This window comes from Trachypithecus francoisi, unplaced genomic scaffold (assembly GCF_009764315.1).
Source record: "Trachypithecus francoisi isolate TF-2019V2 unplaced genomic scaffold, Tfra_2.0 Lachesis_group4, whole genome shotgun sequence".
Lineage (NCBI taxonomy): Eukaryota > Metazoa > Chordata > Mammalia > Primates > Cercopithecidae > Trachypithecus > Trachypithecus francoisi.
In genome coordinates, this window is record NW_022681469.1 from 48,796,421 (window position 1) to 48,821,264 (window position 24,844).

The window sequence follows — 24,844 nt, forward strand, 5'->3', positions numbered from 1 at the left end:
TAAACCATCATAAACTAGTATCACCAGCTAACCAAATACAATTTTTCTCAAGGGCATAACTCCTACTTCAGCACCATTAACTGTTAACAATGGGATATGATATAATGCAGCTATTTTCAACATCTTACTTCTTGTTATTATTGTTGTGTAGTACATCAGGCTTAATCTGTACCTGGCTTTCTATGGGGCTGCCATAGCAGTTAGCATGCAGCAGAGCACTGGGCTAGTGCTTTGCAAATTATACAAATTTAATTCTTGTGGCAATCTTGCAGAGTTGATATTATTATTCCCATTGGACAGTAAGAGAAGGAAGAATGAAAGAAGTGAAGTTACTTACCAAAGATGATGCAACTATTAATTTTCTGGATCCTAACCTGGTTTTCTGACTCCAAAGCTTGTGCTCTTGTGCTCTGTGACTGATGCTCACTCCACTCCTGTTTCTTGAACTGTCTGTACGTTATGGTGCTCCAGGAGCATGGATGCTGCACTATTGATGCTGAACTATCAGGATTTTTTTTATGATTAGAGACAATATTCTCTATTTGACTGATGGATTAGTTTGGGTTGAGACATCCCTCTCCCCTCCAATCCTTAATGAAAATTTTTTTAAGATAATGAAGAAGTTGTCTTTTTGGCTTTAAGGAGATGTAGAAAAGCAAACTGGAAAAAAAGAATTAAAAATCACTTGAAGGAAAAGGAAAATTTGGAACTGTAGTTTCAAATGCCAGGTAGCACTGGATACAGTAGGTTGAGTGTGGCCAGAAGTTTTTGTGGAAAAGGCTTCATCCATAGGCAGGGCAGGTTCTACTCCTGTTGCTGCATGCATGTCTTGTTCCATTCTACTTTGGTAGGGAAATGGATTGATGACAGTTTCTTAATACTGGGAGAGGACACAGAACAGGAGGACAGGAGTGCCAAATACGGTGAGACCTTCATCACCAGCCCAAATCTCTCTTTCTCTGCACAAGGCAGTGAGCATTTCATTTACACAGGGGCTAACACACCTCTCTCTTCAACCCTTGACAATGCAACATTATCCCTAGGTCTATAAAGCATCAAGAGTTTTAACAGTCAACCTTGTCTGTTGGCCTGACCAAGATCAATCTAAATTATCACACAACGGAATTGTGTGATATATTGTAAATTAAGAAAATTTACAAATTAGAGCTAGCACTGAACTATCTGAGTCAGTGGAGTAAAGTTATATATAATCTATAGCAGTGGGTAATCTCAAGATAATTTGTAACATCACTCTAAAAAAATTAATTTGTCTCTGTCATTATACTTGCCTTAGGCTACCATTAAAATGATCAACCTTTTCTCTGGCATATACATAACGAACGTACAAAAAAGAATTAAGATTTATTGCTATTCAGTCTACTTTAGGAAATAACAGCTTGGAATATAAAAATTTTTGTAAATAAACTACACTCAAGTAGTCAGTCCATAGTTAGCCATGAGGAATTTCTTCTGGTTTATGGTAGCTCTACCAGTTTTATTTTATTGCTACTATGTTATATTTGACATGGCTCATCTGTCATTTTATAAATTTCAACTTTAAATAATCTGCTACTATTAATTTTCAGGCAATAACTGTTTACATTCAAAACCAAAAGACTACATGTTATTTACTCTTAGCAGTTTCAGTATATGGAAATTCGAGTATCTCACAAAGCATCCCAGCCATGGCCTTGTGCCAGCATGTTTATTGATTGAATGTTGAATGACCGTGAACAGATTTCTCTGAATTAACTACTGTAATCAAAGTACAAAAGCAAGATAACTATTATTTGTAGGAACTCGAATCTGAAAAAGAAAAAAAAAAAATCACAGAGTCAATAGAAAGCGTACAAAGCTGGAATGACTCCATTAACTTAATTTTTCCTAATGTAACAACAATATATTCAGGGAGTAAATATCAATACTAGGACTGACATTGGACCAATATGCCTTTAAGATGATCACAAACATTACTTTGTCAGTCATTCAAACTATGCTTTATTAACAAGATGATTTCTCCAGAGGACAGATTGAGTCTTTACAAAAAATAAAAGTAGCAAAAATCTGTATGATAGTTTAAATTTCTTGTTTTTTGCTTTAATTTGCTTCATAGTTGATCTGATAAAAAGTGAACAGATAGATCTTAATATTTAAAGTAAAAGATGTATAATTATTTCTCAGAAATGGTACATATTAGCCATTTTTGGTAGCATCTTTGTCTCACATAAACAAAAGTTTCCTTCTAACCAAAGTGGTATTAAAAGCTTGTGAAATTCATTTAAAAGTCAACTAAAAATTATATAAAGCATTGCATTTACCTTTCTGAAAGCAAAATGTTCATAAAGTAACATTTATTTCCATTAGAGGAGATATTTTAATTAAATTACTGAGAGGTTTTACATTATATATTTAATCTATATGAGTCATGTGCATATACACAGATGTATAACTGCACTACCTGAACATAATTTTAAGGATTTTAAGAGGCATTACCTAGATCTTTATATGTTCTATAGATTCAATAAGAAAAAAACCCAAATAGCTGCAGTTTTAAAGGTGATGTTAGAAGTATTTCCCCCACTCATCTTTAACTGCTGTATTCTGTTGTGCACTAATCTCAATGCCCTTTTTATAAGTAAAGCAATGCTTCTCTACTTGTGCATGTCTCATGAACTCCGGTTTAAGGGTGGATGTGTTACTCAAACAAGTTTATGAATTCTTGCATATAGTCGGTAGCTTTCTAGCATTACCTCCGAAATGCTGTGTTCCCCCAGGTGTCTGCCTTTAGCGCTCTTGCTTTCTTCTCCTTCCCTCTGTGAGCACTGTGTTCCCATGGGTGCAGTTGGGTAACTCCTGAATCTCTAAGTTCTGCTTCACACCCTCGCCTGAACTCTCACACAGAATTTTCAACCATATGCAAGATATCTTCTGTGGCATTCAATAGGAATCTCAGATTCAGTAATACAAAACTGAATACATCATTTCCCAAATCTGTGTCTTGTACTGTGATCCCACGACTGTTAATGGCATTACCATCTTTCCAGGCAGGTGAGAAATAATGGTCATCTCCCTACCTTGTTCTTTTCTCAGCTCCAATATCCAATCAGTTGCTGAGTTGTGTCTAATCTACATCCGCGTTTTCTCCAGTTTCATTTTTTCATTTAATCAATTGACAAACATTTTTTGAGCTTCTTTCTACTTTTATGTCATGTCTTTGGAATATGAGACAGTACCTGCTTCAAGAAGCTCACACCTAGTAAGAGAGAAAGAACTAAATAGACCATCACTGCCCAGTATGATAATTACTAGTTTGAATTAGTCACAAGCTGCTGAAACTGAGAAGAGGTCATGGAAGCCTTCCAGAAGGAGGTGGCATGTAGGCACTGTCTGGAAAGATGAAGAGGAGTTATCTAGGTAAAGAGCAAGAGAAAGCCTTCTGGGAGGCAGAAACAACAGCATGTACAAATGTGCAGAGCTGTGAGGGATCAGAGTGTGCTGTGAGAGATCTGAGTGTTTTCAAGGAGGCATAAGAGTGATTCAGGCTACAAGCTGATGAGGGCTGAGAAATGAAACAGAACGGAGGAACATTTATGAAGAGCCTGGATGCTAAACTAGGAAAGTTGGATTTCAATCTCAAAGTATTTTTCTTTCTTCTTTTCCTATGCATGGTCATATCTTTTGTCAGCAACATCACAAAAAAGTCCTGACTATTCTCTTGCTGACCACTCTCTTGCCATTTTTTTTTTCTTCAGATTGCAGTCAGAGGTCATTTCCCCAGTGAGAACCTGTCTCTCTTCCTGATCCTTCAATGGCTTGAATTACTCACTACATTACTCTCAGTTCCTACAGCCTCTTCTCCACTTCTGCCAAACACATTGCATGGGTCAAGCTTATGACAACTGTCCTCCTCGGTGAATTATAAGCCTTTTAAGGCCTGATTCTATGTCTCACACAGCTTGGTACATTTATGAAATAGAACACCTCGCTGTGTGCTTTGCATGTAGTAGGCCTGTGCATATCTGTTGTGTTGAGCAAAAGGAATCTTACCACATTTCTTTATGTTTCAGGGCCTTTTATGCACATTGATGTAAAGTTGCTGTAATAATCACTAGTTTTCTTGTTGCCCTCAGCAAGTATTCCTCACAGCGCAGTAGCTTGTAACATGCCCTGCTGCTATAAATCAGAACAATTCCCAAACAGAGTGGCATGGCTGTGTACAAACCTTCATGTGCAGTGTTTTGTTTTGTTTTTTTTTTCCTGCACAAAATGAAAGACCTCACTTTTCCCTAGGGTAAAAGCAGGCATAGAAAGCATGGATGCAGGTCCCTTAACAAACATTACAATTTCTAGAGTTCTTTCCTCATTTCACTGATTGGTATAGTGAAAAGGGCTTCAAATTAAGAGCCAGTAATAGGTTTTGAAGTCCCATCTCTAGCTAACTGAGTGACTCTGGGTAGCATTTCTGGGCCTCAGTTTTCCCACCCATGGAACTGGGAATTAGAGTTAATTTCTAATCTCCTTATAAACATTATTCTTTCACCAGTATTTCCACATCAGCCTACCAATCCGGCATCTCAGTTTCAAACAACCCAAACCCATTCTCAGTTTTGTTTTTTGTTTTGTTTTGTTTTTTTGTTTTTTTGTTTTTGAGTCCTTACTAATTTTAGCATACAAGATGTCATTAGAAGAATATTGACTAGCTTACAGAAAAATTGCAATGAAAACTAGGCTTGGGAATTTCACAGCTAGCAACACAGCACACCCCTATGCCACTCCACAGGAACAAGGCAGGGAGGATGGCAGTTGGTGTTTCTGGACACTTTCTGGCACTCATGTCTCTGCCAGTAATCTCTGCTTCTGTGTCTTCACATTACTCCCTCCATGTTCATGGTCCTAGATGTGGACATCTGATTGGCTGGGCCCAGGACAGGTGCTTCCACCTAACTGCTGGGAGTGGAGAAAAGGAATATCTGGATCATTTTCCTGGAGGAGTAGGCAATAGAAGAAGACATTTATTTTCACGGACACATGGACAGACATGCAGCCATCATTAAGACTGGTGTTGCCAATTGTGCCATGCCCACACCTGTAATGATCTCAGTGAGGTAAACTCTGCTTCACCATATGCACATTTAAAACTTCAAGTACATGCTAGATCTGTTTCTTCTTGAGAAGTCAGTTTTTCTCGGATTTAGACCACTTTTTCCATTACCTTTTATTATGCTTTATTTTGTCTTCAACAACACAATTTTCTGGATTTTCTGGTGTAAAGTAAGAACTGCAGTTATAGCTCTGACCACTCAAAGTGTCATTTTAGGGTGAGGAGACAGGCAGAGTGGAGTGGCTTACTTATCTGGCTCATCACTCACTTGCAGACATGTAGCAATAGTTTGGAATCAGGAATTCTCTCTGGCCATAAACAAAACAGATCTTATATATGAAAAACACAGTTGAGAAAAATAATTTTAAGGGTGTTCTACCTATCCAGGCCTCCACATAATCTAAGTTCTCATCATTGGAATAAATTAGGTGTCTAGAAGATTACATATAAGACCAAGTCACCTTAGTCTCATGCAAAATAATATTCACCAAATTGTCAGCAACTTGAACTCTGTTTCTGCCTTTTTTGGGGCAACCTAATGTGTGAATATTGTTCGTTATGATACTTAGAGTGTCCTGTACTAGTCCCTATGTTAGAAATGTGTTGCAAAAATTAAATCAGAGGAAAAGTTAGTCTCTCTTTAAAAACATGAAGTTTCCTCTCATATGAGAGCTGTGTAAGTTAACCTGTTGTCTTCTTCACGTGGCACCGGATGTGGTGCTAGTCACAGCGACTATCTTGGTCTTTGTAGTTGTTACTTTTATTTATATTCTTTCATTTCTGGTTGTTTATTTTCTAAGCCTCTCCCCTTTTATTTTGAAAGTGGAGACAAAGAGGGAAGGGAAGTAGAGAGAGATGTTTAGATAGAGGCCGGAAGCCAAATAGCCACCAGATGAACAGAGGTAACCCCAGCAGAGGAATGGCTGCATTCACCACAGCAGCGGGATTGGCAGTGGGTATCAGACACCTTGTCATCCCAAATCCTCTCTTAACCAATGGCAATCTAGTCTGTCTCGGTGGCTGCCTGCCTAGTTGGTCTAAATGTGGTTTAAAACAACATCATCAATATTAAAGCGTTTCACACCTCTCTACTCATGTATTTATATGAACTGTTTTATCTCCAACATAAAAATAACGTGTGGGACATCAACTACTGGAAAGAAAACAAGAAGACAATGAGACATCGGTCGGTAATGTCATCCATCCACCTTGGATTATTGTGAATACTGTGAACTGTTAACTATCCAAATTATATTCAAATATTTCATCACCTGCTTAATCAAGCTGCAAAATAAGGAGTTAGACCACTTCAACTCCACTGATTTGATTATGTGATAAAGAGACTGGTGCATAAACATCAATCCTGGGAAATTAATTCATGAAAATTAGCTGGAGATACCCCCAGAGGCCTGTTTTGTATCTATTTTTGCATAAAATGTTGAACTGACTACTTACTGAGGGTGTCTTGGGGGGACTATAATGATTATGCATGATTCTGTAGTTATCTAGAGAGAAGCATGAAGAGGCTATGAAGTGACCTGAAAATGCATTCTGATTAAAGCTAAGTCTTGAACAGGAAAATTGCTTTGAAATGATTAAAGTTAAAATTGTTGGTAATGAAGGAAACCACTTGTACTAGAATGAAGCCTTTGAAAGAGAGTCTCATTTTGAATCTCTTCCAAACCATAGGGTCTTGCTTTTAAATTGCAAAATATTACATTGTATAAACCTATCACATTATCTCACCTTTGAAATTAATGAAAGATTAGGAGAATGTTCTAGATAAAAATCTGGAAAGGGATGTCATAGGTGAAGATCTGTCCTTAGGGGAGTGAAGTCAGCAGCATCCTTTAGAGCTAACTTAGATGAATCTGCTCAGTGGAGCCTTTTCAAGGCTTGGCCACAACCTCTACTCTCAGGGTACTTGGCTCCTTTGTATGTCTAGCATGCCAGGTTGTAGTTCAAAACTTTGTTTAAACATCTGTCTTTCCCACCAGATCATGAGGTCCTAAGTGACAGGGATCACGTTTATTACCTTCTGTATATTTGCAGCATCTAGTAGGGTGCCAATCCCACCTAGGACTGAGCCTGTATCTCTGATTACATTTATTATCTTTGGTAAATATCCACCTTGCTTATATTTAAAGATGTTAATATCGCATCTGAAACTAGGAAACTTATACTACAGAATTCAGACTTTTCAGCTGTTGGAAAGGTGATATCAGTATCTATAAACAGCATATTTAAACTATGTCTATGCCATATGTAACATAATACCCCCAGCAGAGACTGGGGCAGCTTCTAGAATCAAGCACATTAATATTTCTGCAGCCAGAAGTATGAATTGGCATACTCTATGGGATAAATAGACTATAATTTTATAGCAGCTCACGTCAGGTCAGATTTTGCTACCAGAAGGTTACAAAAAACTTCATATTTTTGGAACTCTTTCGATTTTAGAATTGCTAGTAAGGTCTGTGGACCTGTATTATATCTTCAGGAAAGAAAGAGTTCTTTTCTACAGGAAATATTCCTAGGTGCAAGGGCCATTACTCTTCTGAGTTCAAGGAGGAGGAAGAAAATGATGCTGGGTCTTTCTGCACAGTGACATGCTTCCAGAACTATCACTACTGCTAGGGTCTCGCAGGATGGTGATACCAGAGGGGGCAATCTCAGTAGCTCATTTCCCACAAAGAAAGGTCACCCATTGTGCCACCCCTGACTCTGTGCCTTTTACTTTATCTGCTGCTCCTTCCTCCCTGTATTAACCTATCTATCCATTTTTTCCAGAGCCTCCCTTCTCACTCCTCCATTGCTTTCTATCTGTATTTTTTTTTCTTTTATCCTTTTTGGCTCACCAAAGCTTAGAGCTTAGGAGTTTTGAGGCTCTTCTTGTTTGCCTTCAGCATAATTCTTTGGCACATGATATTCACATACCTCATTCACCTAAACAACCAAAGCTTTGCTCTTACCAGGTTGTCTTTGAGTGAATATCAGTCAGTGCTTACATGGAATGGAAGCATTCTGTGTGCATGCCTTTGTTTATTAGGAGTTGTGTTTACCTGTTGTGTATGCTGTGTAGATAAGCATCATGGGGATATGTGAGTGAATAATAGGCTAATACTGTTCTCTGTATGAACCTAGTCTCCTGTATCCAAAAATGTTGGTGAAAAAATTCAAGTATGGATATGTTAATCCATGTTTAAAAATAAAGTAGGTAGCATGATTGATATGCTTTAGTCTTCTTAAAAAAATACCTTTTTGATCACTTTTAACAGTACAATTGCTCATTTTTCTATGTGACATTTGGTCTTGCCTGCCTTTATTTCTAATTCTGTTTGATTTACTTAAACTATGCATCTGTTTTGCTAGTATCTGCAAGAAATCTCAATGTTATGCTATTTATTAAAGGAATCATTTTGTTCTTCTCACTTTTTCTTAGTCTCTTAGATTGCTTTTAAAGTTGTGCCTTTATTATGGTTGTTATTGTTCATGTGTAATGTTGACATGAGCAAAAACTGGTGACTAGAGAGGTGGGATCAGGAAAGCAGTGTCTCTGTACAGTCAGGACATCCCCCTGCACTTGTGGCATCATATTGAATGCATGACATCACAGTAGAAGCTGCAAGTGAAGTCCTGTGCTTCTTGCTAGTGACCTTGCTCTCTCTTTGACACTCACAGCCCTGGTCTCAGCAGTGATTATAAGGGCAACATCCCCCTTTGTGGTACCCAATCCAGAAAGAATTGGGGCATGTTGTCAGTGCAGTACCAGGAAGTGTACTAGGGAATTCCATATTCTACCTTTCAAAAATACTTTTGAGACTGTCTCACAGTTCTTTGTAGGGATAGATTGCTGTCAGTCCGTTGTGGTATATCATCAGTGATTATGGAAGCCCTCCTGTTACTTCATACTGTTTTCTAAAGAACTATGGGTGTTTCCATTAATGTAGGTTAAGGAATTTCCTTGATGCCCAGATCATAAAATACAGCATTTACAAACAAGCTTTCCTCCTTAATTCACACATTCAGTAAATACTTATTGCTGACAGGTAGTTCCCAATCTTGTTCAAAACACCGTGCTAATTTATAATATAGAAAAGGTGAACTAGAACCTCTGCCTCTCCCATCAAAGACATTATAGGGTCTAGAGTAAAAATCAGGGATTGGTGAACAATGGCCCTCAGGCCAAATACAGCTTGTTGCCTGTTTTTGTAAATCAGGTTTCATTGAAACAAATGTTATATTCGCTTACATATTGTCCATGCCTGTTTTGTGCTGCAGGTACAGAGTTGAGCAGTTTCAACAGAGATCATATGGCCTGTAAGCCTAAACTATTTACTCTCTGACCCTTCAGAGAAAATGTTTGCTGACCCTTGCTATAGAGATGGAAACATAAATTATTACATAACATCACAGAAGAAGCAGTACCTTATAGTGGGAGCAGCATGAATTTTGAATCATGCCTATTTCAAATTTTGCTTCTATCATTTACTAGCCTTACAGCCATCAGCATGTTACTTAGTAATTCTGAGCTTTTTTTTTTTTTTTTGCAAAATGCAATTAGCAATATCTATACTGCAGCTTTAATTTTAGTAGTAAGAGAGATTATATATGTAAGGCCCTCAGAGTATAACAATAGTCGATAAATGTTCACTTGTCAAAATAATGGGATGACACATAAGGAGGATGACTGTATATCCTAGAGCCACCTTGGTTTACACCTACTGTCCCAGTTTAATTATTAATAACCCCCTTCACTCTTAAATGTCCTAATTTGGGTAATAAATTGCATGGTCACATTATGCTTAGGGAATTTCTTAAAGCTTCATTTGTGATTATCTTATTTTGATGAGGTACTAAATTTTTTTTAAAACTAAGTTTTATTTAAAACCTATTTTAAAGCTGTAAGTACTATGATAAGAAAGTAAATTACTTTGTATTGGGGCAAATGTTTTGGTTCCTATATTATTAAATGTTGTTCCTTTAAGCAAGAAACATTTATTAACCCAATAATAATGTTTTCAAAATCTCATTAAGAAGACTTAGAAATAACTAAACCAGTGAGAAGAAAATTGGTTTTTGGATGTGACAACCTTGTAGTAAGATGCCCAGGAGGAGTGGGTTCTGCCTTTGATGAAATACAGGTGCATTTGGGGAGAGAAAAACTATGGGAGAACTGAGCCTGTTTTTTTTTTTTTTTTTTTTTTTTTGAGACTAATGAAGGATGTAGCCACTACTGTGCTCATTTTGTTCATTTGAATTAAGTTGGGGCCCAAACCATTGGTTTCCCCTTTAAACAAGGACCTGAAGGTAGGGATCACTGGCAGATAAGTTATGGTCCAAAAGGGATCACCACTTTTAATGATACCTCACTAGCCTTATACTCACCACTAGCCTTAGACATGCTGAGAGAAAACACTGGATGATAGCTGTATAATCCTCTGGATCCAAAGGTGGGAGGTCAAGAAGATAAGAGATGTGCTACTTTATAAAAAAATCTATTTAACTCAAATATATTGATCTTCATATTGGGAAGAACTGGATATTGGGGAGATGCTGCACCAGGCTTCGATTCCTTGGTCAGGAACAAACGGATATGAATTGGAGTGGCTGGGATGGAAGAGTCAGGACTAAATTGGGTCTTGCAAGAGGGATCCAGGGATCTAAGGAAGAGGATTACAAACTGAAAGGACAATCAGAAGCAGGCAGATAGATATGGTATGTCCTGTTGTGGGTGCTCTGGAGAGGCCCTGAGAGTAGAGTACTTGTACTGAGAAATCATGAAGATGAGTTTGGAAGGATGTGACTGTGAAGGACCTTTGATGTCAGATTGGAGAGCTGACATTTCTTTAAGCATTAAGAAATCAGTACTTATGTTAGAACAACATTTCAAATTTTGGATATTGTTTCAGTTTGTTTTGACTTTCGAACATAATTATAGGTAATTTAATATTGTAGAATAAATATCATCTGACTGCTGCTTTGTTTATTTGGAAATTTCTCTCTCTTCTTATGCTGCTAAGTAAATTCATCAAAATATTTTGTTTGCTAAAAGTACAGATTGTTTTTCCTGCTTACAAAATATTTTAATCAAATGGATTTAAAAGTTTTGTGCTTCACCTCATTCCTCACACCTCACATTGATCATCTTCTGACCCTGGCTCTAGTTCTGACATGGTTTGGCTGTGTCCCCACCCAAATCATATCTTGAATTATAGTTCTCATAATCCCCATGTGTCATGGGAGGGACCTGGTGGGAGGTATTTGAATCATGGAGGTGGTTTCCTTCATGCTGTTCTCATGATAGTGACTGAGTTCTCATGAGATCTGGTGGTTTTATAAGGGGCTTTCCCCCTTTTGCTTGACCCTTCTCCTTGCTGTCACCATGTGAAGAAGGACATGCTTGCTTCCCCTTCTGCCATGATTGTAAGTTTCCTGAGGCCTCTCCAGTCATGCTGAACTGTGAGTCAATTAAACCTCTATCCTTTATAAATTACATAGTCTCAAGTAGGTCTTTATTTGCGGCATGAGAAGGGACTAATACAGTAAGTTGATACTGGGAGTGGGGTTCTGCTTAAAGATACCCCAAAAAGTAGAAGCAACTTTGGAACTAGGTAACAGGCAGAGGTTGGAATAGTTTGGAGGGCTCAGAAAAAGACAGAAAAGTGTGAGAAAGTTTGGCACTTCATAGAGACTTGGAGGGCTCAGAAGACAGGAAGATATGGGAAAGTTTGGAACTTCCTAGAGACTTGTTTAATAGCTTTGAGCAAAATACTGTTAGTGAGATGGACAATAAAATCTAGGCTGAGGTCGTCTCAGATGGAGATGAGGAACTTGTTGGGAACTGGAGCAAAGATGACTTTTGTTATGCTTTAGCAAAGAGACTGGTGGCATTTTCCCCCTGCCCTAGAGATCTGTGGAACTTTAAACTTGAGAGAGATGATTTAGGGTATCTGCTGGAAGAAATTTCTAAGCAGCAAAGCATTCAAGAGGTGACAGAGTATAAAGTTTGGAACACTTGCAGCCTGAAGATGCGATCGATAGAAAAGAAAAACTAATTTTCTTGGGAGAAATTCAACCCAGCTGCAGAAATTTGCATAAGTAATAAGAAGCCCAATGTTAATTGCCAAAACAATGAGGAAAATGTTTCCAGGGCATGTCAGAGACCATCATGGCAGTCCCTCCCATCACAGGCCTGGAGGCCTAGGAGGGAAAAATGGTTTCATGGGTTGGGCCCAGTGCCCACCTGCTCTAAGTAGCCTCAGGACATGGTGCCCTGAGTCCCAGCTGTTTTGGCTTCAATTGTGGCTGAAAGGGGCCAAGGCACAGCATTGCTTTGGAGGGAGCCCCAAGCCTTGGCAGCTACCATGTGGTTGGGCTTGCAGGTGCATAGACGTCAAGAACTGAGGTTTGGAAACCTCCATCTAGACTTCAGAGGATATATGGAAATACCTGGATGTCCAGGAAGAAGTCTGCTGCAGATGGGGAGCTCTCATGAAGAACCTCGGCTAGGGCAGTGTGGAAGGGAAATGTGGGGTTGGAGACCTCACAGAGTCCCCACTGGGGCACTGCCTAATGGAACTGTGAGAAGAGGGCCACCGTGCTCCAGACCCCAAAATGGTAGATCCACTGACAGCTTGCATTGTGCACCTGGAAAAGCTGCAGACAGTCAATACCACCCCATGAAAGCAGCCAGAAGGGGAGGTGTTCCCTGCAAAGCCACAGGGACAGAGCTGCCCAAGGCCATTGGAGCTCACCTCTTGCATCAGCATGACCTGGATATGAGACATGGAGTCAAAGGAGAATCATTTTGGAACTTTAAGGTTTAATGACTACCCCACTGGATTTCAGACTTGCATGGGACCTGTAGTCCCTTTGTATTCGCCAATTTCTCCCATTGGAATGGGTGTGTTTACCCAATGCCTGTACCCTCATTGTATCTAGGGTGTAACTAACTTGCTTATGATTTTACAAGCTCTTGGCAAAAGGGACTTGCCTTGTCTCAGATGAGACTTTGGGCTTACACTTTTGGGTTAATGGTGGAATGAGTTATGACTTTGGGGGACTGTTGGAAAGACATGATTGTGTCTTGAAATGAGAGGACATGAGATTTGGGAGGGGCTGGGTGTGGAATGATATGGTTTGGCTGTGTCCCCACTTAAATCTCATCTTGAATTGTAATTCCCACAATCCCCACATGTCATGGAAGGGACCTGGTAGGAGGTCATTGAATCATGGGGTCAGTTACCCTCATGTTGTTGTTGTGATCGTGAGTGAGTCTCATGATATCTGATGATTTTATAAAGGGCTTTTCCCCCTTTTGCTCAGCACTTCTGCTTGCTGCCACCATGTGAAGAAGGACATGTTTGCTTCCCCTTCTGCTATAATTGTAAGTTTCCTCACAGTAACTGCGAGTCAATAAAACCTCTTTCCTCTATAAATTACCCAGTCTTGGGTATGTCTTTATTAGTTATTAGCAGCTTGAGAATAGACTAAACAAGTTCTGAACATCTTTTTTTTTTTTTTTTTTTTTTTTAAGGGTCTAAACAGAAATGTATTGCTCACAGTTCTGGAGGTTAGGAAATCCAAGATTAAGGGGCTAGCAAATTCAGTGTCTGGTGAGGGCCCCTCACATAGTAGAAGTGCCTGAACATCTTTTTAAAAATGTCTTTCCTCCCACTACTGGTCTTGTTCTTATTTTCTTTCCTGTGTTTTTTCCTGTATCCCAACTCAAGGCTCTTTTGCATTTGCTTGTCCTTATCATGTCCTTGCAAGCCTTTCAGACCTCAAGAGAGGGTGAAACTACCTGAAGCCAAGAAATGAAAGAGTGTTCTGTAGACTGTAGGTTTGTGGAAAGGGAGGGGAGGGAACCAGAGCCACACACACCTGTCCCCCTGGCATCTAAAGGAAAGGCTGGGCTCATGAAGACTGTGTCTACCAGATGCCAAAATAACTTCTGAGTGGAGCCAACTCAATCAAAGACAGGCAATTCAGTGCAAATTTAGTCCATGTGGTTCATTGGCATTGTGTGGGCGAAACAACCCATTGACTGATATCCCTGATCACTTTCCAGCCAGTAATTTTGGTGTTTCCTAAAACAGAGATTGCTAAAGTGGGAAGAAGGAATATTCAAGTAGTGAATACAATGATCCATGGGAGGCAAGAAAAAAAATTAGAACTTCTATTTGTATCTAAATTAAGAATCTATGCCATATTAACATTTGATTTTATGGATTGTTAATAGTATATATGTAATTTTAACATAAATAATAGGGATGAATCCTCACATTTTTGGCTGATGCATAATCAAAACAGTTTGGTGACTACTGTTCTAGATTACAAATTCCCAATCTGTGGGCTCAGTGTCCTCCCACTCTACCATAGGGGCAACAGTTATTACAAGAGTTCTATTAAGACATGTAGGGGACTTGTCTTCACATTCAGTAGGTACTACAAATGCAATGATCTGCTCAAGGTTTTCAGGGTGCATTTAATATGCTTTTGCTATTGTGTTTTGAAATTGACTGTAAAAGTAACTTTCTTATACCTGAAAAATGTGAATACATTGAAGGAGACACAGTTACACATGGGACACAAATAAGTAAGGAGAGGGAAGAATCAAGTTCCAACAAGATGTTAGGTTAGTTGTTCAAAGTATTTAACTTATCGGAAGAGTTATATGTACTTAATCATCTCTCTCTTTTTCTTTAAAGCAAAAATTGTTTTGCTTTTCTCTCAACATATTTCTTTGTTCCCCTATTTTGAGGAGTAAGTATTAGGACATTTCATGGACCTGACTTCTAGCAGTGTTTTTTTTTGTTTGTTTGTTTGTTTTTGAGACAGAGCCTCCCTCTGTCACCGAAGCTGGAGTGCAGTGGCATGATCTCGGCTCACTGCAACCTCTGACTCCAGGATTCAAGCGATTCTTCTGCCTCGGCCTCGTGGGTAGCTGGGATTACAGGCAGGTGCCACTGCATCTGTCTAATTTTTGTATTTTTAATAGAGATGGGTTTTTGCCATGTTGACCAGGCTGGCCTCGAACTCCTGACCTGAGGTGATCTGCCCACCTCGGCCTCCCAAAGTGCTGGGATAATAGGTGTGAGCCACTGCACCCAGCTGCACAGTGTTATTTTAATTCATGTGTATATTAGCTTGCTAGGGCTCTCATAACAAAATACCACAGACTGTGTGGTTTAAACAACATAAATTTAATTTCTGACAATTCTGGAACTAGAAATCCAAGATCAAGGGTTCAGTATGTTTGGTTTTTTCTACAGTCCCCCTCCTTGACTGTTGATGGCCACCTTCTTACTATGTTCTCACATGACCTTCTCTGTGTTCACATGTGGTTCTGGTGTTTCTGTGTATGTCATAATCTCCTCTTCTCATATAATCACTAATCCAGTTGCCTTCTGGCCTCATTTTTACTTAGTCATCCCTTTAAAGTTTCTGTATCCAAATACAGTCACATTCTGGGGTATTACGAGTTAGGACTTCAACATATAAACTTGAGATAACACAATTTAGCACATAACAATGTACACTTACTTGTGATGAGTCTATTTTTTCAGGAAAGAATGTGGGACCTAGCAGTATTGAGAAGCAACTATATTAGGGTAACTATATTCTGATTTGTCAAGGACAGTCCTGATTTATTTTTATTGTCCTGACTTAATTAAACTAGCACCCCCTTGGACTGCCAGAAGTGTTTCATTTGGACGATAAATGATATGGTGATCCTGATAGAAAGCTTCTAGAAACAGAGTTTATGTATTTGAGTCTGGACTCAAAAAAATGCATTGCTGCACCTAGACTGCCTCGACTCTGAAATAGAGGCAGTAATAGTACTTACCCCATGGGTTATTGTGAGATTTAAATGAGTCAGTATGTGTAAGTCATTCAGAACACTGCCCTGCATAGAGTAAGCACTGAGTGTAGCACTGAGTAAGCAAAGAGCAGGGGGATTGTATTTGTCAGGTGTGATGGTGAATTTTATGTGTCAGGTTGGCTGAGCCAGTGTGCCCAGATCTTTGGTCAAACATTATTCTGGATGTTTCTGTGAGGGTGCTTTTGAATGAGATTTACATTTAAATTGATTGACTTTGAGTAAAGCAGGTTACTCTCTGTAATGTGGGTAAGCCTCTTCCAATCAGTTGAAGGCCTGAATAGAACAACAGGATGACTTCCCCTGAGTAAGAAGGAACACGCCAGCAGATTGTCTTCAGACCTTACCACAACATTGACTCTTCCTGGTTCACAAGCAGTCTGCCTTTGGACTCGAACTGCAACTTTTTCCTGGGTCTCCAGTCGGCTGACCTCCCTTGTCAGATTTTGGACTTGCCAAGGCTCCACAATCACATGTGCTAATTCCTTAAAAATAAATCTTTCTCTCTCTCTCTCTCTCTCTCTCTCTCTCTCCTCTCTCTCTCTCTCTATATATATATATATATATATATAATATATATATGTACACACACATCCTGTTGGTTCAGTTTCTCTGGAGAACCTACCTAATACAGCTAGTATGCAAGCCAAAACTGTACCTGAAGGATAACTTTTAATTTTTACAAAGTTCATATATTTCTGGATTTTTATCTCCTTCTATATTCACTATACTCTTTGCCTGCCTGTAGACATACCAATTTTTAAAAATGAAGATCCGTGACAAGACACTATGGAGGATGAATAGGCTCTCTCTCTCTCTATTATTCTCAGTATTAAAAAAATAAACCCTGAATTTTGCATTCCATACCATGTTTTGAAGGAATATTGATGTTATCTGATAGAATTATCATCATTCATCATTGTGAAGATGAATGTTTATCAGGAAGCAAGATTAGTAGCTTTAATAAATGTTTAAAATAAAAGAATTCTAAGATTGGTTTTGGTAAAATGAGTGTTAAAAAAATTGAATCAGTATGCCCAAAACTGAGTCCTAAGCTAAGCAAGCAGGCAGATATATTGGCAAGAGTTCAGCCAAGTTAGAAGCCTGGCAAATCACCCTTATGAAAAAAAGTTAAACATCTTGTAAAGCAAATAAAGGCTTGAGGTACATCTGAGGAGCAGCTATCAAATTTTAAAAAGGGTTATTGTAGAAGAGATGGAGACCAGCTGTTTTCCAACTCTGCTGAGCTCAGATAAGAACAAAACTGGATAAAACCTGCAATATGACAGATCATTTAGATCTAGGGAAGTATTTCCTGGAAGTTAACATAGTTGGAATGGTTATTTAGGATGTTCTGGAATACATTCAAGGGATTCTTTAAAGCTGATTAGGTTTACCTTTTCAGGATGTGAAACAAAGTGGAAACTACAGATTTAGGTTCCCCAATTGAGTAATCAGCAGAATCACTAGGGATAGACGGGGTGAGGAGACTTCAAAAAAACACAGACTTCATTTCTATGAAGTGATAGAGGTAGCTTCCAGGATATATTATTGAGAATAAAAGCAAGGTGCAAAACAGAATATAGCATGTTACCTTTGGTATAAGTCTAAAAGGGAAAAAGGAACACGTATGTATGCTTATTTGCTTTTTTTTCCTCTTCAAAAAGGAAACAGAAACAGCAAACCGGAAACTAATAAAATTAGTTACCTACTGGGAATGGGTGGAAGATGAGAATGGGATTTCTCTTTGTATACTTTTTGTTTTAGTTTCCTATTGCTGATAGAATACATTCCCATAAATGTAGCTCCTTACAACACAAATTTACTATTTTACAGTTCTGGAGGTCATAAGTCCAATATGGGTCTCACTGGCCTAAAGTTAAGGTGTCAACAGGACTGCATTCCTTCTGAAAGTTCCAGAGGATAATTCATCTCCTTCCTTTCTCTAGCTTCAAGAGGCTGCCTGCATTCCTTGGCTCATGGTCCTTTTCTCCAGCTTCAAAGCCAGCAGCACCACATTTTCAAACCTCTTTGAATCTGACCCTTCTGCCTCCTGCTTTCACTGTTTAGGACCCTTGTGATTACATTCAGGTCCATAAAATAATAGAGAATATTCTTGTTATCTTAAGGTCAACTGATTAGCACTCTTAATTCTTCTTTATTCTCTAACATATTCACAGCTTCTGGCAATTAAGATGTGGACATCTTTTGCCGGGACGGTGGCAGAGGAGGCATCATTCTACCTACCACATCTTTAAAAAATAATCTTAACTTTTGAATGATGTAAATTTTTATATATTTAAAAATAAAATGGAATCAAAAATGGGTAATAAAAGCAAACTCTAAAATTGAATATAAATAGAAACAAATGAGCCTAACTCTATATCAAATGGTAACATAACTATATGGGGGAGAAAATAAAGAATTTATTCCAGGCCAGGCACGGTGGCTCATGCCTGTAATCCCAGCACTTTGGGAGGCCGAGGCCGAGGCAGGCGGATCACTAGGTCAGGAGATCGAGACCATCCTGGCTGACACCGTGAAACCCCCTCTCTACTAAAAATACAAAATATTAGCTGGGTGTTGTGGCAGGTGCCTGTAGTCACAACTACTCAGGAGGCTGAGGCAGGAGAATGGCGTGAACCTGGGAGGCAGAGCTTGCAGTAAGCCAAGATTGCGCCACTGCACTCCAGCCTACGAGTACACCCTTAAAATGAGATATATTTTAAGGACTAAAATAGTTACATAGAAATCTTAATTTGTACTCAGCAAATTTGTTGTTGGTAATGGTTGTAGTGTAGTCACCTTGAAACTATTTTGAGTATATTTTAGGGAAGTATAAATAAGTAAATGTGCTAATGTTGTGGGGAGCCAGGATAATCACTGTGGAAGAAGGGACATAAAATATGGAGTACAGAAGGTGAGGGAAAACCTTGTGGTATTGGATTTTTTCTATGTATTCCCTGAAATGGCATAGAATATTGATACCCTAGGAGCACTGAGCACACCTAGTACCAAATCTTGGTTTCTAAATAGCATTCCTTGCTAAAAGAAACCAAGGCACTTTAAAGAAATGTCTGATCTCGGTGCAACAGGTATAAGGTAAAAGGTAAGCCTGTAACAACTAATAGTGTCAAAAAGTAAGGTAGTGCTAAAATACAGATGGAGATGTCTCCCAAGGACACATAGAGCTCCCACTGGCCAAACTTAAGACATTTGAGCATCAAACAGGTAAATAAAAAGTAGTCACAGATTTTGACTTAAAAAAGGACTTCTTGATATTACAGTAGAGGCAGGGTGAGAGGGAAAGCACCTTTTTTTAGAGAACAATGCCAACTAATAAATGCAAAAGAAAGAATAGATTTGGAAAATCATTATTTTTGTAATCCCTAATGTAATAAATGATTCAGCAGGGTCATCAATGAATGTTAAAACAATTAGATGAACTATAGCTGGCATATAGGATATTTACATTATTATAAAATATATCACAGAGTTATTCATTACAGAAGGAAAAAGATTTATTTGTGATGGAGAAATCTAGTCAATATTGCCTTAAGTGATCAAACTTGGCTTCATAACAATGAGACGCACCAACATTTTGTGCCTCCTGATTTGATGGAACTTGACTCTAGTCATGAGGGAAAAAAATCAAGCAATTCCAGATATAGGACATTTTACAAGGCAACTTGCCGGGACTCCAGATTAAAAGAAATTAAATGTAAATCGAAGCAAAGCAATGACCATCAAATGCAATCTGTGACCCTTGATTAGACCTTCAGTTTTTAAAATAATGGCTATGAAAGACTTCACTGGAACAATCGGAAAATTTTGAATATGGACTATGTAATAAGTAATATTGTATCTACATTAAATATCTTGTGTATAATAATGCTATTGTGTTCATATATGAAACGGTCTTAGTTCTCAGGAGATATATGTTGAAGTATTCAGGGATAAATTTAGTATGATGTCAACAACTATCAAACAGTTTAGAAGAAGTAGCTGTGTACATGTAACATATATGTACACACACATGAAATGAGGAAGAAATGAATGCAGCAAAATGTAAATGCTTACTTTTGATGGAGCTGTTTTTTGTGCCACACTTTCAAATTTTTTATAGGTCTGATTTTCAAAATAACAAGTAGAAGAAAAAACCCTTTATTGAGCCCACAGGCTTCTTGCTACCCTTCGTGCTTATTTAGTTTGTATTTCAAGTTGTTGTTAAAAGATTTTTCTTCTTCTTCTTCTTTGTAAACAATGTGTTTTTGATTATCTTTTTGGAAACCTTCCCTGACGTCCATCTCTGTCTTTGAGTCCCTAGACAATGTGAATTTTTTTGAATACGTACGATAGCAAATAGAAGAGATTTCTTGAATTCATGTAATAGCAAATAGAAGAGCTTCAGTGAAAGGAATGTTTTATGTTAATCTCTGTGGAAGTCCAATTTATAGGAAAAACATTTGAAAATGATAAATAAAGTGGACGTATAGTATTACTTTATAACTGGCACTCAGTAAATATGTGCTAAATATGAGTGTATTTTGTAAGCTTCTAAATACCATTAAAATATCATGTGATAATAACTATAACAACAACAATTTTTTTAAAAACACAGATTTCCAGGCCCTCCTTCAGACCTGTTGAAGGGTAATCTCTGAAGATAAGACCCTGATCTTCCTTTTAAACAAGTTTGCTGTGTTCTTCTGTTTGCTGAAATTGATGTCTTTAAGAAGATATAAGATGTTTAAGGGCTCCCTTCCTGTCTTTGGGCTCAGCCTTAAGTCCTCCCCCTCACCTCTTCCATCCTCGCCAATCTCTGCTCACCTCTGCTAATGGGGATTCTTTACCATCTGCCATGATCTGTATACTTTATTATTTTTCCTCACTACCCATCCCACCTTGTTTGCTTTCTCTTGGTTTTCCACCTCTCTCCATGAGTACTAGATCCGTGTTATGCAGTGTACTCTCCATGGAGACAGCCCACCCAGTCTCACACCTAACTCCTGCTGCTCATCTGGTAGGTGGGACAATGTTTTTTACAAAATATGCATATTTTTTAGGACTCTGTGATTTTTCCATAAAGAAAGTCTCTCTAGGATACCAATAACTCTGTGGGAAACTCTGAGAACATACACGAGATTTATGTTTCCTGTGTCTATGCAATCAGGTTCTTGAGGATAATGGTTAAGATGGTGGACTCTGGTGTCAAACTGCTTGGTTCTAAAGACAGACTAACACTTGGAGCTGTATGACTTTTGGCAAATTTTTTAACCTCTTTGAGCTTTGCTTTCTCGTCTGTAAAAGGGAAATATTAACAGAACCTACCTCAAATGGTTTTTGTGAGGATTAAAGGAGTTTACATATAATAGCACCTAGAAAAATGCTATATAAGTGCTTACTGCTTTTTTCTTTGTATTTCAATGGCTACAAAAGGTGTTTACTTTTTTTAAAAATTCATCTTCACCTTTCCATTGAATGTTAAACCTGGATTAAATTCTGCTTTCAATATATTAATAACTATTTTTATAAAATGATTTCTTTCTTGCTTTCTTTGTGTTTCTCACGAATTCAGGTTTCCCTAGGACTTCTGCATGCCCATGCCACACATATCCTGTGGCCCCCAGAGCGCTGGCAGAAATTAGAATCTGTTCTTCCTCCAGAGCGCTTACCAGTACAGAGAGAAGAGGAATGACTGCATGAATCTACCTGAGTTGCTGGCATTGGGATGCCAGTTACTGGAGAGGAATGGAAAAACGAAACCTCCAAAAGGGAAAAAATTCCAACACTATGATGCTGTGTGAGAAAAATGTACAGCACATTGGACGATCTGTATTATTAAATAAATAATTTTCAAATGTTAAACAGTATTAAATGGCACCTGATTTTGTGTTAAATTTTAGTTTCCTGTTGTTTAATGCCCCCAAAATATGCAGATCTTTGAGAATATAAAAATACTGCACCCACATGTCTTAATGGGGCTAAATTTCAGATTATTTGTTACATATACTTATTATATTGATTGTTGGGTTTTGATTTTGGTGCTTGCTGCTGAAATAAATTGAAAATTAATATTCAATAAAAATGATGTATTTGTCACTTACTGTTAAGGTAGAACAAGAAGGAACATATATTATACATATAATGATGGGAATTATATTGTGATTTGTAGTATCTACAAAGTAGTAAATGCCAGTTAGGAAGAACAGTAAACAGTGATGTTAAAATAAAACAATGATTTGTCAGGTCCTGTCTTGAGTGTTTAATTCTCATTGAGCACATCCGTTAATGAGGAATTTCTTACCTGTTCTGAAAATAAGGAATTAAAGTAATGGAGAACCCATTCTATTGATACTTGCATACAGTCAAGCCTTTCTTATTGGACCTTTTTAATCCTACATTTCTGAGTGATATCATGCCTATTCACAATGATAGGTAAACCCATTTATCAGCATTTGATCATACTATTTGTTTAAAAGTTCTGAGGGAAATATAAGAAAAAACAGTCCAGATCAGCCAAGTTTGATTTTCTTCCCCTAATTATTTCTCAGTATTCACGTCTGTAATACTGATATCACCAGTTGCAAAGTTATAGTAGAATAATAGTCTGTAATTTGTATGGATAAGGGAGTAAATTCCCTGCATCTAAGTCTGTGTTTATGAAAGCTTCTTTTTCATCATAGCATCATCATCATATTCAACAAATATTGATGAGCACTTATATACTAATGTTGGTCAGAATTATTTTTAAAGCAGATCGCTTAAAATTTTTCTCTGGCTCTTCATTGCCCTTCTCAATTCTTCAGTTCCATTTTCGCTTTTCCCCAACTTGAACTTCATACCCTGGCTTTTAACTGCAGTTGACCAAATACTGCTATTTCAAAGCTTGTAATTTTTTTTTTTTCTTTCTTGGCAAAGTGCCTCCCTTGCAATTATTTGTAAAATGTTTAGTGCATAAGGGTATTGACCCTTTACTTGCTGGAACACAGGAAGGTCTAAGGGTCGTATAAGAGAGGATTGGGAGTACTGAGGGGAGGTAGAGTAAAGAACAAATAGAGGAAACGAAGAATTTTTTGGGCAAAGCAAGATGGCCGAATAGGAACAGCTCCAGTCTCCAACTCCCAGTGCGAGCGACACAGAACACCGGTGATTTCTGCATTTTGAACTGAGGTACTGGGGTCATCTCACTAGGGAGTGCCGGACAATCGATGCTGGTCAGCTGCTGCAGCCCGACCAGCGAGAGCTGAAGCAGGGCGAGGCATCGCCTCACCTAGGAAGCGCAAGGGGGAAGGCAATCCTTTTTCCTAGCCAGGGGAACTGAGACACACAACACCTGGAAAATCGGGTAACTCCCACCCCAATACTGCGCTTTAAGCAAACGGGCACACCAGGAGAATATATCCCACACCTGGCCGGGAGGGTCCCACACCCACGGAGCCTCCCTCATTGCTAACACAGCAGTCTGCAATGTAACCGCAAGGCAGCAGCGAGGCTGGGGGAGGGGTGCCCGCCATTGCTGAGGCTTAAGTAGGTAAACAAAGCTGCTGGGAAGCTCGAACTGGGTGGAGCTCACAGCAGCTCAAGGAAGCCTGCCTGTCTCTGTAGACTCCACCTCTGGGGACAGGGCACAGATAAAAAACAACAGGAGAAGCAGCAGAGGCCTGTGCAGACGCGAACGACTCTGTCTGACAGCTTTGAAGAAAGCAGTGGATCTCCCGACACGGAGGTTGAGATCTGAGAAGGGACAGACTGCCTGCTCAAGTGGGTCCCTGACCCCTGAGTAGCCTAACTGGGAGACATCCCCCACTAGGGGCAGTCTGACACCCCACACCTCACAGGGTGGTGTACACCCCTGAGAGGAAGCTTCCAAAGTAAGAATCAGACAGGTACACTCGCTGTTCAGCAATATTCTATCTTCTGCAACCTCTGCTGCTGATACCCAGGCAAACAGGGTCTGGAGTGGACCTCAAGCAATCTCCAACAGACCTACAGCTGAGGGTCCTGACTGTCAGAAGGAAAACTATCAAACAGGAAGGACACCTATACCAAAACCCCATCAGTACGTCACCATCATCAAAGACCAGAGACAGATAAAACCACAAAGATGGGGAAAAAGCAGGGCAGAAAAGGTGGAAATTCAAAAAATAAGAGCGCATCTCCCCCTGCAAAGGAGCGCAGCTCATCGCCAGCAACGGATCAAAGCTGGTCAGAGAATGACTTTGACGAGATGAGAAAAGAAGGCTTCAGTCCATCAAACTTCTCAGAGCTAAAGGAGGAATTACGTACCCAGCGCAAAGAAACTAAAAATCTTGAAAAAAGAGTGGAAGAATTGACAGCTAGACTAATTAATGCAGAGAAGGTCATAAACGAAATGACAGAGATGAAAACCATGACATGAGAAATACGTGACAAATGCACAAGCTTCAGTAACTGACTCGATCAACTGGAAGAAAGAGTATCAGCAATTGAGGATCAAATGAATGAAATGAAGCGAGAAGAGAAACCAAAAGAAAAAAAAAGAAAAAGAAATGAACAAAGCCTGCAAGAAGTATGGGATTATGTAAAAAGACCAAATGGACAAACAAATGGAAGAACATACCATGCTCATGGATAGGAAGAATCAATATCGTGAAAATGGCCATACTGCCCAAGGTTATTTATAGATTCAATGCCATCCCCATCAAGCTACCAATGAGTTTCTTCACAGAATTGGAAAAAACTGCTTTAAAGTTCATATGGAACCAAAAAAGAGCCCGCACTGCCAAGACAATCCTAAGTCAAAAGGACAAAGCTGGAGGCGTCACGCTACCTGACTCCAAACTATACTACAAGGCTACAGTAACCAAAACAGCATG

General features: G+C 38.8%; 1 protein-coding gene across 7 annotated transcripts in view; it reads left to right on the top strand.

The window, feature by feature from the left end:
• Positions 1-22,232, top strand: part of IMMP2L (inner mitochondrial membrane peptidase subunit 2) — a 926,645-nt gene extending 904,413 nt beyond the window's left edge. For 4 of the 7 annotated variants that reach the window (XM_033194421.1, XM_033194423.1, XM_033194422.1 and 1 more), the window contains exon 7: positions 21,565-22,232. In XM_033194421.1, coding sequence (XP_033050312.1) covers positions 21,565-21,684 — 120 coding nt within the window. In that variant the 3' untranslated portion in view covers positions 21,685-22,232. The remainder of the gene's footprint in view (positions 1-21,564) is intronic. The other 3 variants (XM_033194426.1, XM_033194429.1, XM_033194425.1) reach the window with 1 other exon arrangement.
• Positions 22,233-24,844: the final 2,612 nt, after the last annotated feature.